Source organism: Zonotrichia leucophrys, chromosome 4 (genome assembly GCF_028769735.1).
Source record: "Zonotrichia leucophrys gambelii isolate GWCS_2022_RI chromosome 4, RI_Zleu_2.0, whole genome shotgun sequence".
Taxonomy (NCBI): domain Eukaryota; kingdom Metazoa; phylum Chordata; class Aves; order Passeriformes; family Passerellidae; genus Zonotrichia; species Zonotrichia leucophrys.
In genome coordinates this window covers 56,262,365-56,280,493 of record NC_088173.1, presented here as the reverse complement: position 1 = coordinate 56,280,493, position 18,129 = coordinate 56,262,365, and the positions used below count along the sequence as shown (strand labels likewise).

At 34.4% G+C, this 18,129-nt stretch overlaps 1 protein-coding gene across 2 annotated transcripts in view; it reads left to right on the top strand.

Annotated features, from left to right (window-relative positions):
• Window positions 1-17,186, top strand: part of RAB28 (RAB28, member RAS oncogene family) — a 61,580-nt gene extending 44,394 nt beyond the window's left edge. Inside the window, exons 5-8 of one of the 2 annotated variants that reach the window (XM_064711799.1) lie at window positions 7,436-7,539; window positions 10,315-10,392; window positions 15,510-15,607; window positions 16,513-17,186. In XM_064711799.1, the coding sequence (XP_064567869.1) occupies window positions 7,436-7,539; window positions 10,315-10,392; window positions 15,510-15,602 (275 nt within the window). In that variant the 3' untranslated portion in view covers window positions 15,603-15,607; window positions 16,513-17,186. The remainder of the gene's footprint in view (window positions 1-7,435; window positions 7,540-10,314; window positions 10,393-15,509; window positions 15,608-16,512) is intronic. The other variant, XM_064711800.1, reaches the window with a different exon arrangement.
• The last annotated feature ends 943 nt before the right edge of the window (window positions 17,187-18,129 follow it).

Here is an 18,129-nt window from a genome sequence, read left to right as displayed (position 1 = left end):
ACCTAAAAAAATTACTGAGAAAATCTGTACTGGAACTATATTTATATTTCCTTTTGAGCTTCCTTAAATCAGAGTAGGGGCATAGTTTTCAGGACTTCCATGAAAGAGTTTTCTTTTCTTGGCAGTTACACAATTTTAGTGTGAGAAAAAGATTGAAAGTATTAACAGAAAATTAACTATGAAAAGCAGCAGTTTGCACTCTAACATTTGGGATTGAATATTCGGGAATGTGTGCTGTAGTTATTTAGAAGTACCAAATCAAAACAGATTTTCAAAAAGCTAGTTGATACACAAAGTCTGCTAGTGCTTCAGACCAGTTTGTGGGCAAGTTAAGTTATTGTTATTTCTGTATAAATCTGATTATATTGGATAATAATAATTAGATATTAGATGCTTTCTATTTACACAGAAAGAGCCTTTGTGTCTAAATAGAAAATGAAAGTGCAGTTGCTTGAAATTCTAGGTAACCTATTGAAATACTCTTTAAAATTCTAAGATATAATGAAATAGCGCTATCTTTTAATGACAAAAATAAAAATAGGTTGCTGGTAAACTGTACCATAAAAAACAAGGGGGGGTTGTTTTTTTTTTGGTTTTTTTTCCCCCCCTTTTTTTATTTTACTTTTTTCTTTGGCTTGATGGTAGAATTAGGATTAAAACAGATAATATTGCTTATGGCAGAAGAGGCTTGAAAGGGGGTTCCTTCTGGCCAGAGCAGTGGGCCATGCTAAGCTATTCTCTGTTGACATGCTGTGATGAACTGGAAAGTAAATCCTTTTACCTAGAATGTTGTTGTCAGAGTTCAGCTTGATTTCTGGTTTATTTTTTAGAGTAGTGGATATTTGGCACCTCCTGGAGAAATCCCTCTTTTAATTCCCTTTTTCATACACGTTTGCTTACGCACGGAGGAAGCGGAACCGTCACGTTCTGGAATTAAACTGACTGTGCTTGTTGAGCAGCGTGCACTGCATGAGGACAGTGCTGCATAACAGTGGTGTTGTCCTCAGTCTGCTAGGTTTTCAGGTGCCCAAGCCAGCTTTGTTCTTAAGAAATCAGTCAGAAATTATAGCAAAAAATAGGTTGAAAAAGACATTGTCATATACAGACCCCTTTTTTAATGACTCTGGAGTATTTTCAGAAGAGAAAATGTGTACATAATTTTAAGCACATGTAAATCAAATTAATAAATTATTAAAGCATTTTACTTGTCATGTCTGTGTGGGCTAATCGTGATAGCTCATTATTTAAACATTATGTAATTGTATACCTTGTGTGCACAGCTGCAAATACTTTGCAGAAAGATTTATATTTCATTTTTCACAGCATACTATAAAAGAACATTTTTGTGTGGTACTGTAGATTAATAAAGATGTTTACTCATAACTTTAAAACTACTCTTAGTTATATTGAAATATGAAATAGCTATAATATGAAAGATAAGTAAAAACCAGAGAGTTGTAACTTCATTTATGTCTTACTACCAGTTTTAATGGAAAATACTGTTATCAATTAAAAGAAAGTTCATCTTAAAGAGAACTGCGCCTTTGCAACTGAATCCTTTGCAGTTTTTACAATTCAAGGTCTGAAAGCAGGAGGTTGTCAGATTTGGGTGGAGAGGCATCCCTGCACTGAAACTCTAAACTGTTTCTTGTTTCTTTCCAACACATATGGTTTAGAAAGTGGATGGGTTAGTTATCACTGGTACAATCATTGAAAACAGCTTATGGTTTGCAAGTATAATCTCACAATCCAGGGGAAGTCCCAACCAAGTATTAAACACTCAGACTTGCTTCACATGCATTATACTCAGTTGTCCATGCTGTCATCAGCAAGTACTGTTACTAGTTTCTCAGCTGGTTGGAAGTACCTGTACAAGTTACAGACAGTTTTTGTGTTTCTTCCAAAATTAAAAGGAACATTCATGCAAAATGGATGTTCTCCTACTAAAAAAAACCCTATAATTTTACATGAAGCTCTTCTCCCATGATGTTATGAAAGAAGAGACTTGCAGTCCTGGGGGAAAGAGAGAGAAATAAAATGTGCCTTTACATTCTGCACAAATGATGCTCTGTTGTCTTTTTTAGAGCATGTGCAGTTATTTACTTACATAGTTTTGAAAGATTATAAAACCAGAACATTCATCATTCTTCTGACTGATGATACATATTTTAAAGTACTTCCTGGCTTTGTCATTGTACCAGTTGTTTTAGGTAAATAGTTACATGTAGTTTATTATTACCTTGATTTTAAGACAATACAGTTCTGGGATTAGATATCCCACTCTAGTCCTCACAGCAAACTGCTGAGATAATTATATTGGTCCTAGCTCCTGGATTTTAGAGAACCAGCTGAGTTAAAGTAGCTTTTAAGCTGCTACATCAGATATGGTGTAGTGGAATGGAAATGATAGTCTCTGCATGGTGGTGCTGTGTGGTTCATTGCAGGACATTTTTTAGCTTATGGAATGACACAAGCATCTAAATAGTGGAAGAGAAACAACTTTGACATTAATTTATTTACCATTAGTGGTTTCAGAGCCAAAAGCAGCAGAGCTGTTCAATCAAGATGGAATTGCTGTTGAATGGCTGGGTGTGGGTAGATTGTAAAGCACTCATTTGTGTTTTATCTAGTACTTTTAAAGGTTTTTCCATTCCCTTGCCACAGCCCAATAAACTAAAATTTTAGTGACTTAATTTCTCAAGTAAATTCATATAGACTTTTGACTTTGAAGAAGAATTTATGCTGTCTCGAGTGTTTCCTCAGAATTTTTAAATCATAAGATAGGTATCTTGCCTTGCAGTATTTTAAAGTATGGTTTCCTTTTCCATTTTGATTTAGCATTGTCCATGAGATTTTCACTGCAAATAATTGATGTATAATTGTAATTTGAGGGGTAGTTATTGAAAATCCTTCTGTAGATCACCTGAAGATATAACCTAATCAAGTCTCTCTGTTTATTACTTAATCTTACTTTTTTGTCCTTCTTTGAAATGTCACTTGTAGTGTTGTTCTTACAGGTGTTTTCTTTTTTTCTTCTTTTTTTTTTTCTTCTTTGTTGGTTTTGGCTGGGACAGAGTTGGTTTTCTTCCAAGAAGTCTTCAGGAATGCCTTAGAGGGAGTATCCTTGGGATTTCTGTGGGAGTTCAATACTTTCCTCCTATATTCTGTTTTCTCTTTTCACCTCACTAGATCTCTGTTTAATCTCACCTATAAATCAAAATGGAACTCCCTGGAATTTATGAGAAGTAAGCATTTTAGTAAGTCTTACCTTACTTTTGCAACAGCAGATGTTGATCTGTGCTTGCTCAGAGATTTTCATTGGATCTGTTTGCCTTGCTGAGAGCTGCATTTGAATTCTCAAAGTTTCTATTCTGTTTTTGTTGTTCTGGTATCTTTATGAGATACCCGTACATACAGATGTGCATCAACCTGTTATGGAACAGCACTTTTTCTTGCTAGTGTAATTGAAATGACTCTTCATACTAAAAAAAGCTTAAAGATGAGTGTTTAGTCTTATTTTAGAGAATCAACAAGATGGGCTCTTTAGAGGATAAGCAAGGCAATGGAGATAAATTTTGGAGAATATCTGTCAGCCATGTATTGTTTGTATTGTCACTTGAGGCTTTTAGTGTGTATTTCAGGCATAAAAATGAGCAAAACTGCAACAGCCTATATTGTGGATGCCTTTTCTTTGAAAGGGACTTTGGAGGCTGATGAGCCCCCTTTTCCTGTCCTCATCAGGCTAGTCTGGGGAACAATACTATCTCACTCTCTTTCCCCCATTGCTCATGACGTCCCTCTGCTTCTCTTGATACAAGTTTTCATGTAAGCATTCCATTTAGTGTAAATATATTAAGTGGTTCCATTCTAGCCAGGGAATTAGCAATGTACTCCTTTGATATTTTAACTATTGCTTTCATAATGTATACTTTTAACTGCCCCTTCTGCCTGTTGATCCCATTTTTAAGACATTTAGAATTTTTGAAATCGTAGATCAAAGAAATACCCTCACTGCCTTCTCCAACATTTACACATCTTGGGTGTGCCTTAGCTTTTCATGATCAGAAAATATCCTTTAATGCACATAAGAGAGTTTGTATTCAAGCACTCAATCAAAAATACTGGTGTGAAACATTTGTGTGCTGTAGTGTGTCACTATTTGCAAATAGTTAAATCTCTTTCTACTTTTCAAACTTGTGTCTTGTGTCCTTTTGTCTCCTTTATTCATCCCATTGTGAATCTCTAGCCATCAGTTTGTATTCTACTTGGTGAAAATAAAGCTATTAATTTTGTCCTGCTATTACCCTCTTTCTCATTCCTGAAGATGAAGAGGTTGACTGTACCATCTGGCACGTAAACTTCACTTTGGGCCTTTCTCTAAATGTTTGTGTTTGATGTGTGGCCAAATCTTGCAGATTCCTTCTTTGAGACCTTTGTTAGATATAGCCTAGCATAGCCATTACCAGAGTTAAAATGTTCTCATTTTGTATCTAAATTTCAATAATTCCTTTTTCTTGGCTATTGCTGTGTTATCTAGTCATTTAGAATATTCTGCAAGATCATTTTCCAGGTTTATAAACTCAAACGGTATTTATGTATCTTATTAGCTTTCTTTCTATCCAAAACTTGTCTTTGCTGTTAAACTTTTCATGGCTTAAGTGCATTCTCATGTCATTCTTCATCCCAAGATACCTATTCCTGCTGTTAATTGGCTCATCATATGAGCCCACACTGGCCAGCTGTTAGTTTTCTGTCTGTAAAGTCCCTGCATTCCTTATAAACATATTTTTTAGAAAATCCTTTTTCTCCTCCAAATCTCTCCCTAAAGTCTTTTTGCTGTGATGTCTAAATAAAAGCTGGACAAGACTTATCTCCTGGTGTGCTAAGAATTTTGCCTGTTGAGCTGACCAATGTCAGATGTTAAAGTAAAAAGACTGCTCACTGTCTTCAGCTGATCTTCAGTAACTCTATGATTATGCCCTTGGCCCGAGGGCAATGCAAAGCAATTGGACTTAGGGTCATTGTCCTTCATTGACTTCAAACTGCAGATTTGGGTAGTTGAATATTTATTAACTCTTGAAACACTTCTTGTGCTAAAAATGTGCCCTTTTTCACCAAGAGCTAACCTAACATGAATCACCTGGCATTTTCTGTGGGCTCTGAATGCACATATAGACTGTCACCTGGCAGTTCCCTGGCATGGCAGTGCCTCTGCAGTTGAGAGCAGACAGCCTGAAGCTCAGGAGACAGAAAGTGAAGTACTTGTGTCTGGGGAGAAGGACTGAGAAACACACAAAGTTCAAAAACATAATGACACCTTGATTTTTCACTTTCAGTCTGTTTGTTTCTATGATCTCGTGTGCTTTAATTTCTCTTCTGTAGTAAAGGATATACTCTACTGACCATATATTATTATTGATGTTTCTTTATAGGAAATAAGAGGCATTTGTGGATGATTTCCAATATGCCGGTGGCATTTTTTTCCTGGAAATCCATCAACCTTTTAGCCTGTTGTTTTCTTTGTACACTCTCTATTCTTTCCTTCCTGGGAAAGAGAGTTTGAGAGAGATTCTAACTAGTGAACTTGTTTTTATGAATTTATGTAAGCATGTCATGGTCTTGTAAAGGAATATAGTGTAAATGCTGTGTATTTATTTATTTAGTTCTATTGTAATTGTGTGTAGGTTTTTGGAGTTCAGGTATAATCAGAGAAGTATAATGAGTGAAATCTGGAAGTGGGGTTTAAGTTCCTTTAAAAGTTCATGAAATGAAAATAAAGAAAATACATTTTTATTTTTCCCAAAAGAGTAATCTCACTGTTGTTTTTTCTAAGCTGCACTTAAAAGTAATATATGAAGCATAAAAATAATAGTTAATAATGAAATGTTTTAGTCAGTATGCTGTATTTTGTTCTTAAAGGCATTTCAAAAGAGTCTATCTTTTATCTTGGTAGTTATTTTTCAGAGAATAAAATTAAATGCATGAGTTTTTAACAAAATTGTTATTGATTTCAGGCTTTATTTTAGTAAATGTATTTGTTCTTCTCTTTTAAAATGAAACTTTATTATAGAATGGACATTTAGTATTATAGAAAAACTATACTAGAAACATTAGTGTTAATAGCTTAGTATTTTAGTCCTTCACAAATTAATGTCTGTGGTAACTGGATGATTTTAGGCCTGTTCTTACAAACAAGGCCTTACTGATGTGCAAGGAACAGTAATACGTGTCAAAAACTCCACATTAACCAAGGTAAGCAGTATAAATGGGGTGTAGGAATCCCCTGTTAGGCTAAAAATCTCCAAGAGAAAATCTCCAGAGCCTACAAATTAAAGACCTCCAATATAATTTAAAAATAAAGCCTTTTATGTAGTAGGAGAGCATTTTTTCAGCTGATAATCAAATAACACTATTATACAGGCTTACTAGATTTGCAAATTTACAAGTTTTTACAAGTCAGTTGGGTCCCTTCCTCAGGAAATCAGTTGAAGTTTTTTTTCCTGTATTAACTCAAAGAGCTTGCTTGTCCTTAAATCCTTCTGAATATATTTGCCTTATAATTTGACTACATTGAGTCAACACCCTTATAGGAACCGTAATGTAATAAAAAAAAGAGAAACTGTTCAATATAGTTTCCAATTACCTTAGGATCAGATTGGAGAAACTGGAATGTACACAATAAAACCTGCACAAGGCTTGAGTTCTGTGAGATTTTGGAAGCAACCAGTACTTTTCAGCATAAAATACCATTTGAAAGCTTTACTCTGCTTCCAATGGTTGTAAAGTGATAAAAATAAAAATATGTATGTGTCTTGAAATGTGCATTTTACTCTTTAAAATTTTCTGAACCACACCTTTGTGGAATTGAAAGTCTCATATGTAAGTAACTAAGCATCACTGCTTTTACTCAGTCAATTTTTTTATTATAGTGAATGTTTTTCCTTTGCCACGTTCTGCAATAAAATTCTTTATAACTTATTTACATTTTTACTTTGGAAAAATATGTCGATTCAGATGTGCCTGGTGAATTTATTTTGTATGAGTCTTCAAGTTACACTGGAATCCCCAATATGCATCTTGCTTCAAACAGAATATGGAATATTAGTTCTGTCTTGTTTTAGTATGTAGCTAGCAGCAGAGTTTTACAAAGTATTTGAGTGTATGCAGAAATAAATTTGTACTTTGAGATATGATTTGTTGCATTTGGCCATAAAATTTTAGTTGTGGTTTTATTTCAGTTTTGCAAATAAAATTAGTCTGATATAATTAATTGCTTTTATTTTAGCAAATTATTACAGAGAGAAAGAGACTTGCATTTGCATCTACCTGTAAAGGAAAGTATTATATCTGGTGTGTTTCCAATGAAAAATTTCTAATGTCAGTAACTAAACAGGATCCAGTGTAACAATTTTTCATTTCTTCAACTTATTTTTAGTTGACTTGGAGCATATTCGCACAGTGAAAGCTGACAAGCACCAGCGATTCTGTCAGGAAAACAACTTCAGTAGCCATTTTGTGTCAGCCAAGACAGGAGATTCTGTAAGTAAGGAAAAACCCCAAACTTGTAGATGTCCGTGTTTTTTTTTTCAAGATGCAGCAGTTATATTTTTCTTCACAACTGTTGAGAACTCAGAGTGCTGCAGGCCCTTTTTTGACTCCCTTTGTTGCATGAAAAGTAGATTTTTGTATGAATGTGTACTATTCTTATTAAATTACAGTGGTTTCTCATCTGATTTTCAGTTTGAGGTACAGATTTTAATGGAAATGATCTGGCTTATACATCAGTGTGAAAACTGAGACCAGCTAAATCTCTGTTTGCTGTCAGCCTGTAGTTAAGTATATTTCTTTATTCCAGGTGGAGTCCCATCTATAGACCATCAATATAGAATTTTCCAACAATTGGTAAATAATGTGACAAGACCTTGTTGCAATAAAAGATTTTAATATGAGTCCTGAGCCATGAGAGACATTCCCTTTGCAGCTCCATTGAAATTTGAACATTCTGACATTTGTAGCAGATGCTTTGCAGAGTACATTTTTGAACAATCTTTTGACTCTGAGCTAACTGGGTTATTTGTTTTAGTTGGAAGCATATGAAAGAAAAAGTTCTTTTTCAGTTGACACTATCAGTCAAATTAAATAATTTTGTATTGTTTTGCTTGATTTCTGTCTCATGCCTAATGAGTTTGTCATTCCCATAAAACAGTCTTGTATCTGTCTCCTTAATATTACTGTTGACAAGAAAGTTTACTTCACTTTAATGTGATTGAATAGCAAGACCATGGTCAAGTACATGGAAGTATAGTCCAAAAATGGAATGCCTTGTTCAGTTCTTTGATGAATCTTGTGCAGTGAACTGCCTAATTTTGTAAGATAATGGTTTTTCTGTAAAGCCTAAAAATGCTGCTGTTATAAATGCAGTGAGTCCTGATTCTCTTTATAGTTTGTGTTAAATTCTTGTTTTAAGTGTGAAAATACAAGCTTTTTATGCTAGAAACAGAAAAAAAATTTGTAATACTACACTTAGTAAAATGTGCATCTAATAAAATATATTCTTTTCACAAGGAGACCACCAAAATCAATAAATTTTATAATTGATACATTTTTCATTTCTAATTATGACAGAATCTTTATTTCAGCTTTTTAAGTCATTAATTACATCAACATTCCACTATATATACCGATTTTACTTTTCATAATTTACTGTTTAAAATAAAAGTAAATCTGAACATGACTAGAAAACATTAACAGGAAATCTCTGCCTAAATATCTACTAACAAAAGAAGTAGTTTCAATAGTACATTTTTAGTTTCAGTATAAATTTGAATTATCCCTTTCACTGCTGCTGCACACTGATCATTTAGAACATGGAGTGTTTATCCTAGACAGTGATTTTAGAAGAGGCATCCATTGCTACTGTGAAAATAGACTAGAGGTGTCTTAGTTATATGATTTGTTTTGTTTCTGTCAGATCTTTTCAACAGACTTATTTGCAAAAGCTGATTTTGTGTGTATAGAAAAATCTGAAAGTCATCTCAGGGGCAAAAAAATTTCATGTAATTTCATTATTACAGTTTTATTATTACTAACTGTGTTACTGTCCTCCAAATCACATAGCTGAAGCACTGCACTTGTGCTTGATGTTTTTTGCAGCGTGTCCTCAGGGCAGGTGATGTAGCTCAGAGCTCCTGAGCTGGTGTGGGTTAAACTAGGTCTCTGAGCCTCAGAATCTCTGTTCAGTGTGCCCTTTCTTGTTGCGTACATGTTGGTAGAACAGACCAGTACTACACCAAGGAGCTGAGAGAAAGAGCAATTGTTTTGGAAGTGACCACGCTTCATTGGTTGTGCCACTAATTTATTTCTGGTTCCATCTTGGGTGTTGGAAGAGATTGTGTAAATAGTATTTTTCTTAATTTTCACTGGAAATGACGGTGAGCATGTACATAGATTTTTTTTTTTGTGGGTGGCAGCTGCATGATGCAAACCAATGTTTGTTAGGTGTTTAGATGGTGAGCTCAGACATTGTTAACGGCCCTGCAGATAAAATATAACTTGTAGCTTGGCAATACAGCGTTTAGCAGGACTGCACACTTAAGCTGCTTCTCTTGAACATGTCATATTCTTTCATCATATTTAAAATGCAGTTTTACCTAAACAGTGAGATAGGTAGACTGTCATGAGATGAATTAAAGCACTTGTTTAAAACAGCATTGCCACCCAGTATTATGTGTTAAACCATGTCCAAAGTCTAGCTCTGCCAGGCTGCTGCTGCAGGCTGTACAACATCCTGCTTGTTCCTAATACTTCTATTCAGTGAATGTTTTGTAGGAGTCTTCAGAACTCTCTCATACTGCTGTTTTTTGGACATATGTGGTAGAAATTTTTGTGATGTAGATGTACAGTTCTGTTATTCTCAGTTTCAGAAACCTACATCTCTTATTTCACAATACACTGGTAATACATTTTTGTGCTCAACATTAGTGAATACCCTTATTCATATTTTATAGCACCAAGAGTAGGATTTGAGAGGTGGGTTGTGTAAAAGCTTGTTTAAACTTAGGTCTCTGGAGGCAAAGTAGAAGTGTTGCTTAACAATCCAGCATACTGTTCATTCCTTGTACCATTGTTGAGTTATTTTCTCAAATTTTTAAACAAAATTGCAAGTACCAGATGAGGTTTTTTTCAGATCTGTTTTGCACAGGTCATAATTTTGTATATCACTGTTTACTGTTCAGGAATGGTTTGATATATTTGAAAGAACCTCAAGGATGTCTGTTTTTAATCATTGAAATGCAATTTATTTTCTTTCCATAGGTCTTCCTGTGTTTTCAAAGAATTGCTGCTGACATACTCGGCATCAAATTAAACAAAGCAGAATTGGAACAATCACAGGTGATTTTTCACAAATACATGGATTTTTTAGTATTTTATTTAGTATTAAAAGTGATCTTGTGGATTTATAACTGTTCTTTAAATAAATCTTCATCTGTTGTTCTGAAGGTAAATATTTGATTTCATAACAGCTTTTTTGAAGCATGATAATTCCTTACTTATCCATCATGATCAACTCCCTGAAATAAGAAAGAACATGTTCAAAAATGAAGAAAAAAATTTATTTCTAAGGATATTTTTTTAAAAATAGCGCTTAGGACTAGTTTGGAAATTAAATATGTGTGCATATACAGGTAGCATGGAAGATATTAATGAAATTATATGTTAATGATATTATATGGTATTATATGGTTTAAACTGAAAAATTTTTCTACAACCTAGTTTCAGAAACCTCAAAAAGAAAGATTAAACTACTGAGGCAACCCTGTGTAATGACATTTGAGATTACAATTATTTAAATTTACTTAGTGAACCCAAGTGTTGCTGTTCTAAAATGGTATAATATCCTAGATCTGCTTTTCAATACCAGTATTAAACAAGTACCACAAAATAAGCCTCTAAGTTTATTTAAAATAAATGGCAAAGCATTTCTTATGCACAGCTTGGTCTCCTTCTTTTTGAATTATACAATAAATATGTAATTTCTGAAAGTGCTTTGCCACAGCAGTGTTTGCAATCTGTGTTGAAGTGGTTAACTAGAAAACTGTATTGCAAACAGTAAAATTTTAAAATAAACTTACAGAGCACACTTAACAAACAAATTAGTTTTAAAAAGCTGTAATTTATAGGCAGAGAAATACTAAGTGTGTCTTTTAAATGTTCTTTTACTGCTAAGGTATTATCCATCTATTATTTTGAGCTCTGTGATTATTTGTCTCTAAATAATTGAGCACATAGAGGTCTTCAGTTTTTCTTTGGTTGTTTAGCTAGCACTGGACTATCAGTCCAAGACCTTTCTGTGCTATGAGTGATGTTCTGTAACTCAGGTGTAAGATTGTAGAAAGGTGTGTAATTAAATTTAAAGGAGATAATAGGTTATACGGAAAACTTTATCATTCCAAAGAAAGGGTCTGGTTATAGATTGTTTTTAAAGTAGGAAGCTCCATATGGCCCCAGTTCAAGAGTACATAATTATATCAAACTGGTATCAGATTTAAGTAGGCTTCCTTCTACTTTAGTATTGTAATTAGCTTTTAATTTTGTTGAGTAGATCAATGGAATATATGGGTCAGTTGATATTACACAAGTTGCATTAGCAATAGACTATAAATAGTTAATTTGCATAAATTAAATGTTGTGGCATATATTACTGTTGATATGAATCTAGGCTCTAATTATCAAAAAAAGGATAAAAAAAAATCTCTGAAAAACCACCACCACTGACAAAATAAACAACAAAAGAAGAAACAAAGCCAGTAAATGAATTTGGACAGAAAATGAACTTCACTGTTACCTTTCAGGTACAGCATAAGTCACTATGTGGTGAAACATGTGTTTGTAGCTAAGGAGAGTGAGATGCTTAATTTGCAAAGTTCTGTTAATGGGGCATAATTTTAATCTACTCCAAACAAGCAATAGCTCTTTGTTATCAGTAAAACCTTTGCTCCTTTTGAGAGGGTTATTTTGAAGGGATTCTAAGAGTTTCCCCAATGAGAAAGTTGGAAAGTCTGTTAGCTGTATCTTAAGGCTCGTTGTTGTATGGAACCAAACACCCCCACTACTTCATAAGAACAGAAAAGTGGAAGTCTCTTCATAATCTGGAGAGTGAAAACTTGAACCTTCATATCCTCAGGAAGATAAATTCACTTGAGAGAAATTAATTTGTCTGCAGTAGAGAAGTCTAATTGAAGTGATGTGCAGATGCTGTTTGCCAACAGCATGGGGCTGTTCTCTTGGCTGGAAGGAGGTGGAGTTAGAGGACAATGCCATAATCAGGTTTCTGTTTTACAGTAGACTCTGGTATGACAAATGCAGGTCCCTTCAGTGTGGTGGTGGTGTGAGTTTTTCCCTCTTCCATCTCTAAAATGGGCATGTGTGTTCCTTAATTTGTGGGTCAATTATATGATGTGTGTTCCTTAAAGTTTTTAGGCATTGAATACTCTAGCTACTGGGCTGTAAAATTAGATCAGTGGATAATCAGATGCTAGATAAATGCTATAAAGAATCTAATAAATACAAGACAATAGTAAATGTGACTTATCTGTAAAGTATACAAGTGTTGACTTGGATTCAGTCTTTAAATAAGGATTTTGGTTTTTACAAATGTGCATTATTTACACACTGGATTATATATTTGCGTTTTCCATATTTTATGTAATGTGAGATTTCCTTATTTTAAAAACTGAGATCATTCTTGCTTGAATCTGTCAGACAACATCAGATATGTTCATTCAATCTAGGCATTAAATACTGAATTTGTGTGAAATGCCAACAGTCAAATGCTATATGTGTATTTTTATTGTCTAGTATTGAGAACATGCTTTAAAATTATTTTTAGTGCTTGATTTTGTGCCTGTAGATCTTATTTCTTGTGTTTAGAGTCAGTTATGATTATTATAGTCTAGAAGATTTTAGATATGACTCATAGGTGGGTACAACTAAGTAATAGAAATCCCAAACATAGTATTTTAACTTGTATGAATTTGTGGGGTTTAGCTCATGACTTTTGAGCTTTGATGAGTAGCAGAACTGCAGATGCTCTTGTGAAAAGTATGTGAGGTTCTTGGTTGCCTTCAGATTAGCAGCACAACTTCTGTTAATTGACTGCAAGAACAAGCCTTGGAGGTTGAATTATATTTACTCTGCATTGTTTCAGAAAACAGCTGCAGCAGTTTAAGATATTAATGCAGCCCAAGCTATTTGCTGCTGCCCTTTTGTTGGAATGTATTGCTCCCACATCAGAATCAGAACATGGAAGGTGATCATGTGCTTTGGCCACATCAGGGTGAAGTTGAGCAGCTTAGCTTAAACTGCTGCTGAAAGTTGTTTTAAAGAGAAGCTGCCAGACTGTGCTGAAGTGGATGAGGTGCAAGTACACGTTACATTCCAGCAGCTCTCCTTTGGCAGCAATCATCTCCAGGAGAGGAGTAGGACAGACATTTGGGGGTGGTAAGTTTTTAAACTATCTCAGCTAGAGCTACTAAACCTTGTCTGTTCATGTGCTGAGATGGCTGTTAATCAAACCTTTATTTGGACAAAACTGGTGAAACAAAGAACTAGATTACTCTTCATGTGTGACTGGAAAGTAGAGCATGTTTTTTCAAATAGAACAGTTTCAAAATGAGAAAATTGCAGAGTCTGACTTTTCAGTCCTCAAAATACTCTCCCTTTTAAATTGCAAGGGTCTGATGCACTGTGAGGAAATAGCTCCTTTATTAATCAAATGTTTTTCTTTCTGTATTTTTTACTTCCAACCATAGTGTAAAAACTGCATGGGGTACAGCTTTGTTCCTTGGCATTGGCAAGAGCTAGCATTTTTGGAAGTGATGTGTAGTTTTCTCTCTAACTAAATACTGGTTCAGCAGACCAGTGTGTGTGTGCCAGCTTTGTACAATAAAGTGTTTGGCAGATAAGTCAGAACTGGAATACAGAGCACCTGGACCAAGAAAGGTTATTTCTCATTATTGACAGTGATTTGAACCATGGCAATGATACACTTGATGTAGGATCTGATGCAAAGAGGCCCAAGTTTTTAATTACCAAAAAGTTAATGAAAGAAATGTTGCAATGATATTTTTAAACTGTTATTTGGATGAAATTCCATTAGAAAATCCAAGTAATTTATGATCATCAGGTTTTTGCTACAGTGTAGCTAAGCATAGGTCACTAACCTGCCTGTGTTTACACGATGGGATTTAGACCAATGTTTGAGGAACAATTAATTGCCTGCTGATTGCAGGACTTTTTCTCTTGGGTTTTTTTCTTGCCCCTCAGCTCTAGTCAAATGATTGGTATGAAGAAACTAGGTCCTGTGAGGTCAGATAATGCTGTTTAATGCTAAAACTCCTACTACTGCCCTACATGGGATTTGGCAACCTTTCTCTTGATAACATCAGGCCAGGAGTCCAGTAAATCATGCGTGTTGTCCACTAGATAAGATAATATGAATGTGATGAATTAAGCTCAAGAAGAGTACTTCAGCAGCTAATAAATCCAGGTCCTTTGCAAGCCTATTGAATTATTGTTGCTTGTTTGACATACAGGTTTTATTTACAGAGGTAATCTGTAATGTATACTGTTTATATATTCCTAATCCAGTTTATATATTGTTTCCTTTAAAATAATTTAATTTAATTATTTATGAATTCATTTTAACTTTGAGAATATATTGTAGGAAAGTTGAAGTATTTAAGAAAAAGTATTAAACTGGTTTAGGGTATCTTTCATAGCAGACTTACCTCCTCTGCTGCTTCTTTGCTGAAATTGTTCCATGAATTTTACTTCCCTTCGCATGAACCCTGTATTGACCCTGTATTAATAATGAGAACCCTGTATCTATTACCTGTATTAATAATAAGAAAACAGTTTTGTTGGTTTGTCTCTAAGGGGAAAAATGGGAGACTTTTATTTTTAAATGAAGCAAAGATAAATCAAAACTTAGAGCATTTTGATATGTGGTTGTTAATTTGGTCACTGCTTTTGGATTAGATATTTAGGTGTAATGTGATAGGTATGTGATGGAAAGATGCATGTGTACAGCTAATGCACTTGTTATGAGCTAAAAATGTAGTATTTAAGTATATTTGATTTAAAGTAGGAATAGGCCACTGTCATCTTTTCTTCCACTAAATTCCCTGCCTTTTTATCCTGTCCCTTCTCTAGCTTTAATACATTTTTGCTGATTGCATGTATGAGCCTTTCACTTTGGTGCTTTGAGAGGGCATGTTCTGGAAAAAGCTCAACAGGCAGCCCTGGTGCTGAGTGCCGCTTTCAGCCAGACTGTTGCTCTTGTATCTGCCTAAGGCCTGAAAATGCACTTTCCTTTTGCTTCTGCATAATCTTATGTTATCCATTCATTCTTTTCAACTACTGATTAATCTCTCCATTGTTTTCCTTCTCTTTTCTTTTTACATTCTTCTTCTTGCCCTCTATCCATCATGTTGATACATGGTTAACAGAATGTTGTCAGGGCAGAACTAGTGAAATATCCTGAAGAAGATAACCAACATCACACTTCCAACTGCCAGAGCAAAGTCTGCTCAATGCAGTAGTTCAGGTATTGATGGAAAACTTGGTTTGTTTCTTTTTTATGAGCTGCATCGCTTTTACATGAAGTAACAACTGTTAAAGTAAGTTCTTTTGGAAGATTGTGTATTGTACGTGTAAGTACTTGTAATACTCAACATATTATTTTGGAACTTTTTAAATTACAATTAATTATGTAGTGTTTCTAATAGTCAGATAGTTTGTAGAAACTTTGAAATGCTTCATGTTACTGTATTCAGTGCTGTACATTCAAAATATTACATAGCTGTCTCAGATGGAAATGTATGCAAAATAGTGCATTTCTGTCTCCTCATGTAGGAGAGAGCATCAGTCTTATCATGTGCTTTGTAAATAGAATGTGTAATATCTGTTAGATTGTACTAGAGAATAAATATAGTATGCAGAGCTTCTTTTTAGGTTAATACAATCTTTAGCCAGTGTGCCTATCAAAGCTGTTTAAAAATATTGCTGTATTTAAAATTTACTTTGAATTCTGTCCATATTTTCTGATGAAATGCTTGGAGTAAAGACAAAAAGACTTAGAATTTCCAGTTACAATTTAGGCAGTTATTATTAAAGAATGAATGGCACAACTTTTGCAAATAAATTCTGTTTTATTACTCTGACACAGAAAAATTTTCATGGAAGTAAAACTTTATTCACTGCTTTAGGAAGAAAATTCTAGTCCTTTTGTAGTGTTGTGATAACCTACCAAGGCACTTGCTTCTGCTTAGCATGAATAAACCTAGAATTATAACAAGCATTAGCACCTGATAAGGTTTCCTGTAAGGTAGTGGAAAAAAAATACTGATTTGTTTGTTATTTTCCCCTTTGTATTTCATCAAAATCTGTTGAATGCTTTGCCAGCATGAAGTTTCTGTTTTCTGATTGTTACTGTGTTTTCTTTTGTGACAGAGAGTGGTGAAGGCAGATATTGTCAACTACAGTCAGGAGCCTGTGACAAGAGCCGCCAATCCTTCCAGGAGCTCAATGTGTGCAGTTCAGTGACCACCCTGTTCTTCTCTGGCTCGATACCTTTGCAGTGCTCCTGCCTTGATGCAGGCTCTGGGATACCAGGAACTTGTTTTAACAGGGACCAGCACAACAATGCCATTAGAGGTTTCAGAAACATCTTCACCATTGTCCATTAGAAAGCAGCAGGCAGTTTTTTGACTGGCTCAAATTCAAACATGAGACAACACACTTGAAAAATTTCAGTCTATATTCTTTTAAATTATATTTCAATGAAACTGTATAACTGTGTTTATGTTTCCTCCTCTCTATTTGACTGATACCAGAATAAAAATAGATGAGGAAGCCCTGCACTCAAAATGCTTTTAAAGACATCACCGTGGAATGGTATTTTGCCAAAGCATTTTTAATTTTTTTTTCTCCAGTTATTTGAACTAACACTCAACAAAATGTTACTTGGAAAAGCTGTTGTTGGAATAAGTTTAAACACATAATATATATTTTATCTAGGGATAATTTTGAAAGTGTTCTATTAATATATATACACTTAGCACAAAATGTATAAGTTGTATCCAGTGAGAAACAGTGCTTGAAATAAAGCTGTTATTATAAAAATAGTTATTTCTCTGAAGTCTCAAATTGTCTCCATGGATGCTCTGAAAAATGCTAGTGTTTTTGTGTATTTTTATCACCACATCAGCATTTCTTCTTGCACTAATAAATAGGCTTATATGTCTTTATGAATATGGATGAATCTCAGTCAACAGTTTGGTCTGTAAATGATGATTGGTATATTCATCATGCATTAGAAACTGTTGATGGATCAATTAGCATCAGTCACTTTAAATAACTAACAGAATGACTTTTGGCCTGGTATTCTTTTCTTTCGAATGTAGAATAAATGACAAAGAAAAAACTGTGTGCTCTGTGATCTTCACACTTGTTCCCTGCTGCTTTTCTAGCAGCGCACACAGTTCTCTGCTGGCACATCTAAACAGAAAGCTAAGAAGAGAAAGAAGTTAAGCCATCTCGATGCCCAAACTAGAAATCTTTTCCTGTTTAAACTCTAGAATGTGCTTTCTAATAACTACAAGGAAACATTTGGAGATTCGGAGAGTAATGAGGCTATGAAGGAGGCTTGTATATTGCAAGTGAAAATTAGGTTCTTCAAGTGAATGTTAAGCTGTTTAAGCAAGTACTTATTAGTTGGAACAATTAAACTATTAGTAGTTTAACAAAATAGCTAAAATATTTTAACTATGTCAAAAATTGCAGATGGCAAAAAATCCCATTTATTAGCTTAACACATAATTATATAACTCTGTGATATGACTTAGTGTGCATTGTTTAGCATTCAGATCTGGGGAATTCTAAGAAGCTGAGATATTGAGAAATTATGCTGCACTAAGGTAGGTGTGATTTGCAGTAAATGATTCATTCTAGCCTGAATTCTTGCTCCTTCCCATAGTGTCCCACTGCATTGCTTTAGTGTATAGTTAACTGCAACTATGGAGGAGAACTCTATTCCACTACCACCACATGAGAACTTCTCTTCAAAGA